The 9,519-nt window shown below is 41.1% G+C and overlaps 1 protein-coding gene across 3 annotated transcripts in view; it reads left to right on the top strand.

Annotated features, from left to right (window-relative positions):
• Positions 1 to 9,519, top strand: part of LOC138044175 (uncharacterized) — a 57,617-nt gene that overhangs the window by 23,686 nt on the left and 24,412 nt on the right. Inside the window, exons 1-7 of one of the 3 annotated variants that reach the window (XM_068890857.1) lie at positions 35 to 212; positions 1,093 to 1,239; positions 1,360 to 1,518; positions 5,056 to 5,178; positions 6,653 to 6,706; positions 8,880 to 9,005; positions 9,168 to 9,296. In XM_068890857.1, coding sequence (XP_068746958.1) covers positions 138 to 212; positions 1,093 to 1,239; positions 1,360 to 1,518; positions 5,056 to 5,178; positions 6,653 to 6,706; positions 8,880 to 9,005; positions 9,168 to 9,296 — 813 coding nt within the window. In that variant the 5' untranslated portion in view covers positions 35 to 137. Of the gene's footprint in view, positions 1 to 34; positions 213 to 1,092; positions 1,240 to 1,359; positions 1,519 to 5,055; positions 5,179 to 6,652; positions 6,707 to 8,879; positions 9,006 to 9,167; positions 9,297 to 9,519 lie in introns of those variants that run through there. The other 2 variants (XM_068890858.1, XM_068890859.1) reach the window with 2 other exon arrangements.

The following is a 9,519-nucleotide window of genomic DNA, read 5'->3' as shown; positions in this document are numbered from 1 at the left end:
GCTCTACGAACTAGTTCCAGTCCTTTCGCTTTTCGAACTCACTTGGCGTCTGTTTTGATTTCTAAGCAGGGGGAACACCGCAGCAGATTCTACAGCTGATATTTAATATAAGGATAGTATACACGTAATTTCTTGCAATGTCTGAGACGTTGCTTTCGTCTCTGGTCCAGACAAAGTCAATCGAGCTGGTTCTGGCTCCAATTGCTGCCCAGGTATCTGCATACACCTTAGGTAGATTTGTATATTTCAATCTGCATTTAATGCACCTATGTTAAGCGCCAGGTTCTGGGGGGCGGGCTTTCCCAGGTAAATTTGACATTTTCATGCCAAATCTTCCACACCCGGGCACCCACAAAACTGATGGAAATTAAATTGTCATGTAACACGAAACATTTCTGCTGCTCAGGGTACTGAACAAGAACCTAAAATTGAGCGAGGCAATATGAACAATATTAACCCATTGACTCCCAGGGGTTCCCCATTGACAAGTAAAATTGTCTGGCATTAGACAGTGAAAGTATGGCCCTTTCAGGCCGGCTTGGGAGTCAAAGGGTCAATGAGCTTTTGAATTAATCAAGCATGCACAATGGTAGAGTGGAAAAATTCATGAATATTTAGAATTGTTAAAAACTGGATCATTGGATAATGCAATTCGAGAGTTTTGATTGGCTAAGCCATCATGGGTTGTGAGCCGTTATACCATGATCTACAAACACAGCAAGCATATACGTGATTTTTTGGGGCTTTTTATTTTTATTTAGTCTAGTTTTCTATATTTTGGGGGCGTTTTTAATAAAACAATTATTCCACTCGCGCTTGTTGGATATGAGATGATTATAGCCAACTCGGCGCTACGCGCCTCGTTGGCTATCTATCATCTCATATCCAACATGTGCTCATGGAATAATTGTTAAAAATACAAAAAGCAATCACAAAAAAAAAAATAAAAAGAAACATTCTTGAACTTCTGAACACTCCTATAGCTGCAACACTGTTGGATACCAGGGCACTAAGAGGGTGGATACTGTTCAATCTTACTAAATTTATGGTTGAATCTTATTACTAATAAGTGCATGTATGTGATTTTTGAAGGTGTCACAACTGATCTTGCTCAACGAAGTATCACAGCGGGATGGCATACCATTACCAGACATGGTTCCCGATGCCCAACAGATAAGGCAGGCTGTTAATGGCCTTGTGTTGGCAGCACAGAGGCTGGTTGTAGAGGTGCCTGATGATGTATGTATGTTTTACATGTCCACCATCTCTGATTCACCAAGTAAATCTCTTCATGCTTGCTTAATTTTTTTCAAGATTTCCTCAGGCAAGACTATCATCGTAATGATACTTTTGTCATAGGATTTGAGGTCTGGGATGCCTCTGGCATGTGAAGCAGTTAAAGATGCGGGGAATTGTTTGCTGCTAGCAACTCATCAGCTTAAGGAGCAACCATTTTCTCACAAAGTTCGATACAATCTAGTTGATTCTGCAAGAAATATTTTAGAAGGGACAATGAAGGTATGACAATATTGTTTATGCTAAAACAAAATAAAAGTATTACAAGTCAGGCAGTAGTAATAGTTAAATGGAATTTTGGAAACTGAAGTTGTTTTTTCCCCCTTTCCTTGTTTTCATCTTCCTGCCTCAATTAGATTTGATATTGACTGGTTGAAGGTATTTTTGTAGTCTTTATTTAAACTTCATCACAAACGGATCACCCCTGGGAACTGGTGGGCGCCTTAAAGGTTTGTAGTGGGGTGCCAGCTGCAATGTGCAGAGAGGAGATTTCCATGGCAGCCCTGGAAGCAGGAACCACCCCTCAAAGCGACCACTAACCGGCACGGTGACACTGAAAGAACTCAGTGGAAACCGGTACTTACTATCAGACCACATACTTTAATACCAAAGGGCCAGCATACCGAGGGAGGGAGTGGAGGGTGCAAGAATCCACAAAGATTTGCTTGAAAAATGGCAGCAATAAATGATCCGCAAAGATCAGCTGAATGAATGGCACATTGAAAGCGAGAAGTCACAATGCCCCTTTGAAATCCTTGAAGGCCACCCCGCAGGTCACGTATGAAAATTGTTAAGACCGTTGGAATGTTATTTTAAATAGTCACATTTTAATAAAATTTAAGTGAAAAGGAAAATTAATGAAGTTGAACCATATTGGGAATAAAGGTTGGCTGAGCAGTTAGGTGCCCTGGCTAATCAAGTCTTGCTTTTACTTCAAGTTTAAGTTATTCTGCATAGTGTGTTGTCAACTCCTTGACTGCCCTTTGAAATTGGCTACTTCTCACCAGTTGGAAATATTAAATGTGCTATATAGTTAGGAGCAGGGATCGCGCAGTGGTGAGAGCACTCTTCTCCCACCAATGTGGCCCAAGCTTGATTTTCAGGCTTGGCATCATTAACGTGGGTTGAGTTTGTTGCTTCTCTACTCTGCTCTGAGAGGGATACCCAGGGGCTTCCACCTGTGGCCAGCCAGCCCCTAGATAGAATACTGCCTCCATGGCTGGCAGAAGGCAGACCGTCCTCAATGTGAAGTGACCGGATTTTTGAAAGGTAAACCTTAATGGACGAATGGTGGAGAGTATCGGCAAGAGGACAGCAGAAACGGATGAGCACATCTTCACCGGCTGGAAGAGCTGATCCCGAAGGAGATAAGCTATTGTCCTGAGCACAGAAATTCAAGAAGTGGCATTGGGCAGAAGCATAAACTTTCCTTGTAGAAAGTCTGAGACAAGCTGCTGTGGAATCTGGGTCAGATTGGAGTCTGTATGAGGGGCTAGGTGGTGAAAATGCTGAAACTGAAAATGAGACAGGAAGTCAGCGATCAGGTTAGACTTCCCCCTAACTGGGGAGGCAGTGAAAGAGAAGGAGTGATGAGCTGCCAACAGGGACAGATAGTGAAGCAAGGACATTTCCACCACTGAGCGCTTATCTGATAGGAAGTTTCCCCGTTTGGAGGCCCGTGGGGGACCTTAGAGGTAAGCTGCCACGACGATAGGGAAACGTTCCTTGTCCTCCATAGACTCAGAGACCTGTGTTGGGAGCCATGCCCCTGAAAACCAGTGACCCTGGAAGACTGCTCGGTAACCAAGAGCCCCATAGGTTTCTGAAGAAACCTCGAAGTTGGGGAGTGAAGCCCACTGGAGGTAGTGAAGGAAGCTGCAACCATTCCAAGACTGGAAAAACTCTCGCCACCAGGCTAGGTCAAAAAAGAACTCCTGATTGAGATGAATCGGGTGGTCATCGCGTTGAAAGGCGCATAGCAGGTTGATCATGTGGCGCAATAAAGAGCGACGTTGGGGTAGAGACTCCAGTTTCTTGCGGGGGCGGGACCATTCTCTCTGTGCGGAGCGGTGAGGGCAGTGGACGTGAGGGTGGTCCCTGTGGCACGTTTCACAGGAGTGACAAAACCGGCAGAGGTCAAAAGGCCAGAAACAGCGCCCATCATTCCAGGAGCGGCAATACTGGCTAGACCGGTTACTGCCTGAAGATGCCAGATGCTCTGTTAGTGACAAGGCAGGGGAAGTGGAGGAGCCTGAAGCAGCTGGAGTGGTGGCCGGTGATCTGGTGTGATGGGTACATGCGAGACCAGTCGGTTGAAACCCAAGGCTGTGGCTTCTTTTCTGAAGGCGATGTCGTAGTGGAGCCATGATTTGTCAGAAAAACACCTTGCTGTCTGAATAATGAGTAACTTGTGCTGGTTTAAATCTTTCCAGCAAGAGGGGAAGGTGTGGCAAAGAATCATGGAAAAGATTGTGAAGGCTTTTATCCAGGTGATGATGTCTGCTATTTCAATGACCTGTTTCTTGGACCCTGATACCACCAGTTTCCCCTCCAAAAATGCTTGGGGCTCAATTTCTTGGGCTCAAAATAATATTGTCTGGAAGAAGGTCTGCCAAGTCTACAAAAAGCCCTGCTGTAATTTTAGAAACAAGATTATACAGGACTGGAGCATAGCCATTACCCACCACAAATGCTTTATTGAGGTTTGGAAACGTAGGGGACTTAGATCTGGCCGTGCCACTGCAAGAGCACTACACTACAGGCATGTTGGCGGAGGACGTGGTGGGAAGAGTAGAGACAACCGGAGTACCGCCAAATGAGCTATAAGTTGAAATAAATGAGGGCACAACAAGCGTACCTGAAGACTGGGATGTAGAGCAGGGAGCACCGGAGCTCGAGGATGCCAGAGACTGCATTGAATTCGAAGCCGAGGAGAGAGGACTAGACATAGCAGCCATGTTCCTGCCACTTGAATCTTGAAGGGAAGATAGCAACAGAGGTAGCAATTCCGCGAGAGTTCTTGAAATAGCCTCTGCTAAAGAGTTGTTGTCCAGCAGAGAAATGGGTGGACTTGGTGGTGAAGCAGGAGTGTTAACTGGAGGAGCTGGTGTAGGATTGCTACCAGAACGTTAAGACGCAGTAACCAGAGATGACATTGTAGACAAGGTGTTGTTTGTGGTTTGCATTCTGAAAGAACATGACGATATGCATGCCTTGAAAAATTGAATGAAAAAGGATACTGTACAAGAAAAAACATGCTGTAGGACTGCTGCTCCCAAACATTCTAAGAAAAAGACGAGAAGTCGCTAAATGAACCACTCCACAGACCACTGCACAAATGCTTGATGAAGAACTTTCAGATCCTAGCGGTGTGCAAAGCCACCACGTGCCATGTGAGCCTGAAATTATGGGATTGACTGCTGGATGCCCGCTAAGCTTAAGGGCCGCTTGACTGCTAAGCTTGTGGACCACTTGACTGCTTAACTTGTGGACCACTTGACTGCTAAGTTTGTGAACTGCTTAACTGCTAAGCTTGTGAACTGCTTGATCACTAAGCTTGTGAATCGCTTGACTGCTAAGCTCAACTTAGTTAAATTACATTTAACCAAATTATTATTATTATTATTATTATTATTATTATTATTATTATTATTATTATTATTATTATTATTATAGAATAATATTTGTTTCATTGGTCCTGAAAAGCCTTTAATAATTACAGTATTAAACTCAGTATTCAGTGCTGACTGTTTTTGTTAGGTTTTGCTTGTTTATGACCAGACAGAAATTCGCAAGATTGTTGCGTCTGCTCGCTGGGTAATGGACCAACTTCACTTGGTGGAAAGAGCTACCTCTTCTGGAGAACTAGTGGTGAAATTTCAGGTATAAATTTATGACTGTATCAGTATATTAGTCTTGGTTAGAGTAGGAGGATCTTGGAGCCTAGAAAGTCTACTCGAATGTGACCACCAGCTTTCAGACAGTTACTTGGTTTTGCAACTAATTGGCTTGCCTAATTACCCTATTTGCAATTAAGGGATTGGATTTTGTAGCTTGATGAGATTGGACAAAGAGCATGTGAGGCACACCTGGTACTGGTACCCATTTAACATGAACAGAAATAATTTATTTTAGTATATACATGTACTAAAACAGTGGATAGCGTTGAACAGGTGCGCTGATTGGTTACTCAAACTCCGGTTTGCCATTCACCTCCGAGCAATTCGCGTGGAATTTGCTCCTGAAAATGTTGTAATCTTTGCAGGAATAAATGAGTTAAATCATCTTTTTGTGCTGTATTATCTCATTGTTTTAGTATATACTAAAACAACTACCGCTATTCACCTCAGTGGTGGTGGCTAGTGGTTGATATTTACCTTTCCGCTTCAGAGCTCCGTAAATATCCACCACTAGACACCCACTTCGGTGAATAGTTGTTAATTATTCACCTAATTAGATGCGGCATGCCCAATTTTGACATCCAACATGAAGTGTGCCTTAAAGTCTAAGATTTTGCTATCTATTTCCAACAGTAGGGTAAGGGTAAAGGTTAGTGTTATAATTTTTTAGCTTTGAGTGAGCTGTTTATCCTTACTTTGAGGAGCAGCATTTGCGAGACTGCTGCCTAACGGTTGCATGGTTGCCTGGGGCACCTTATTTGCGAGCGCAGGGGTGACCAAATTTCTGAACAAGTAGCCCGAACGAGCGCCTAAGTTATCACAAGGTGATTCATCGTCACTTTTAATTAATTAATTCTGGGCTCTTGAAAAAATGACTCGGACTGCTAACTTTTATTGTTGGAAGCCGGAAGGGCTCCAGAAAAAATTTCTTAGGCAGCAGCCTTGATTTGCGGGACACTTTGTAATGTGAATTGTCTGTAGTTCAAGACACAAGTGATGTTGAAGTTGAGGAAAAGAGGAAGGGGAGACTTTGTGATGCTTATTGAAATGTGTGCATCCAATTAGGGACATTTCTTGGGTGGGTTGCTCAAAGCCTGGGTATCACTAACTGTTGGTTTCCATGGTATTTAACACTGGTTAGCTAGCGCCATACCTGGGTGTAATAAGGGAGGGTCAGGAGACTGGGATTTGGGATTTGACTAAAACTGAGCTGATGTGGGATTTTCATGGCAAAGGCCTGGGTTTGAACCAGGGTTGCAAAGGTGTTTTTGTAAGCTGTTCAGTGCCGGTAGGAAGTGTCTGTGGCTTTGTCATTTGTTTATGCATGCGGATAAATACTATCACGCAAGATTGGCTCAGATCACTGGCTCTTTGTCCTCAATTTGGTTAAATTGTATTACCCATTGACTCATTTTACTGTGTTTTGAATTAATAATAATTATTATAATAATTATCAGAGTTTCACAGAGTCCCTCATGGTCTTGGCGAGTTTGTGTAACAAGAGACAGCAAGTAAGTGACATTGTTTAATAATATTAATTTTGTCGAGACAATGACCCGTAATTCCAAAAGTTAAAGTTTTGAATACAACCAGGACCATCAAAAGGTGATTTTTCTTTGCCAATAAGGGAAACATCAGAGCACGCTTGCCTAAATACATGTATGTAACAGTTACCACAAAATTGCGTGGAATAATTCTAGAATTATCTCCACCAGCCAGCGGTAGTATATGATTGTACAGTGTACTATCAATACTGCTATTTGGAAGCTGGGCACATCAATGTCCTTTGAACCGTGATGGATTTGGCAACCTTATATCTGACACCTATTCACATCTTATCTAAAAAAGGATGCTGATTACTTTAAATGGACACATTTTTTTGCCTTTTTTTAGCAAATTATTGGTACATGTAGCATACAAAAGACTCTTTTGATGACATTGGATCAGCCCTGATGAAGATACAGTAACTACCATTTGCGTTCGTCCTTGAAGTGTGACGAATTTTGCACAAAGTTTTACTTTTCAAACGTTATAACGGTTTGACTGGTTATGTGTCACTTTTGACCAATGAAATGTTGGCAGTTATGTTGTGAAATTGACAACGTTAAGTTTTTGGCGGCATACCAGCATGTTTTGTTCGCATGCTCTTGAAGTTTTCAGGTTTTTCATGAGAGCGTTCAGGTTTACGTCTCTCAATGCAGACAAAAAATTCAAAATTAACAAGTTTGGAAGGAGGTAAATTACCATCCAGAAATCGCTTGAGATCAAGATTTCAAATGCTCCTTGAAACATGGAAGAGCATGTGTGCAGAATTGCCCTAGACTTCAGTTCAAGTTTATTAAGTGCAAGTTTGTTATATACAATGTAGTTCATATCAAGTTACTGCAAAACAGGGAAATATTTCCTCCTCGATCTTTCTAGTTTCACATTCAATTTGGTTTCATGTAATTTTTCTCGCAGTTGCTGAAACACGTATCTCCACTTGGTAAAGTATACCAAATTCCATATTTCATGTCTTTGGAAAGTCAAGGGAGCTAGGTACATGTAGATGATAACTCTTCAAGACTCCAAAGGCAGATTCATAAATATCTCCGCTCTCATGGAAAACCTGAAAATGTGAAGAGCATGTGAACAAAACATGCTGGTATGTTGCCAAAAACATTGTCAATTTCACGACATTAGCGGCAATGTTTCATTGGTCAAAAGTGACACACAACTGGACAAACTGTTAACGTTTGAAAAGTAAAACTTCACACAAAATTCGTCTCGCTTCAAGGATGGCGCAAATGGTAGTATTCTGGACATTAAACTGTGCCTTATTCCTGTAATTTTCGTATTTTGATGTGTTTACTTCATGTGTATGCAGTTTTTATTAAATGCATTCATTTCTTTTTGTTCCAAAAACACTACTTTTTATGGTATTTAAAATTCGTTTTGTAAGCTTTACAATTTGCATGTAGTTGAAGTGCTTTTTAACATAAAGACGTAGAATCAATGATTTTGCGTAGTCAACCACTGAATAACAAGATCCGTATGATCCAGAAGTTATGGAACCAATCCTTAATACTTCATCATCAAAAATATTGATTGGGATTCAAGAAGCTGGTTACAGTTGCTACTAGTGAATTAATTCCTGGTGGCTTATACTAGAGTGTGGTTCTGCATCTACTGTAGATTCTACTCTCTGGCTTTTTTGCATGCCTTGAGAAAATCCAGATAATCAAACTTCAACTCAAAGGAAAGGAACTTTATTTAAGTGTCTAGTCTTCTAGCACTGGAGCGCTAATTGAGGACACAGTGAATCAACAAATAAATTTTACGCAAATCAAATGTTTGTTTTTTGAGGAGAGGGGAAAACTGGAGTACAGGCCAGAGAAAAACCTCTCGGTGCAGAGAGAGGAGAACCAACAAACCCAACCCACGTATGATGCCGGATCTGGGAATTGAACCCTTCAGCTTCAGCAAATAATTGATCTGCTTGCCACTGACAAATCACGATATTTCGCTCAACCTCGACCAATAATTGTTAATTATTATTATTATTATTATTGTTGTTGTTGTTGTTGTTGTTGTTGTTGTTATTATAATTATTATTATTATTATTATTATTATTATTATTATTTTTATAATTAGAACTTTTGATTCCTGGTTTAAAAGTAATGATGTTGGTCCTTGAATTGACAGGAGCTGAGTAACCCCCTTCAGAGGGACAGACTTGTTTCAGTGATGTTGGTCTTGAAAAACTCCATAGGATTACTGGCAGCATCCATGCAGGCTTACCTGAAAAATCAAACAAACTTACAAACAAAGGTTTGCTCAAAATATTAAAGTACTGATGGGCAATTTGCCTATCTGCCATAAAATCGTATATTTTGGCTCTTACGCTGTGGTTATTTTGTGACGTTTTCAACAGATTAAATACAGAACTTGTCAGTCCTTTACATGTTGACCATTATTTTTTTCCAACTTCAGGCAAGCCGTGACTATGTGGTAGGTCAAATCATGTTAGCTTGTACTGAGATTATTCGAATTGTTCAAGCTAGAGGAGATTTTGATCAGAATGTTGAAGAGCCAAGATACATGGCAGCAACATTAGAAAAGGTATAATTTATCATGCTTGTAAAAATAGTAAGGTATGTTTGGTAACTTTGGAAGGACCAAGGAAAGGCAGATCTTTTAATTTTTTAAAGTAATACTAGTGCGCAGGACACAGCAACAAATCTTGTCAACTTGCTTTTATTTCTCCGACCGGTTTCATCTGCTTGGCACAAACTGAGTCTGATTGTACATAATGTTTAATTTGTGATGTATGAACTTCATGTAC

This window comes from Montipora capricornis, chromosome 3 (genome assembly GCF_036669925.1).
Source record: "Montipora capricornis isolate CH-2021 chromosome 3, ASM3666992v2, whole genome shotgun sequence".
NCBI lineage: Eukaryota > Metazoa > Cnidaria > Anthozoa > Scleractinia > Acroporidae > Montipora > Montipora capricornis.
The sequence above is the reverse complement of the archived record's forward strand: the minus strand, read 5'-3'. Positions and strand labels throughout refer to the sequence as shown.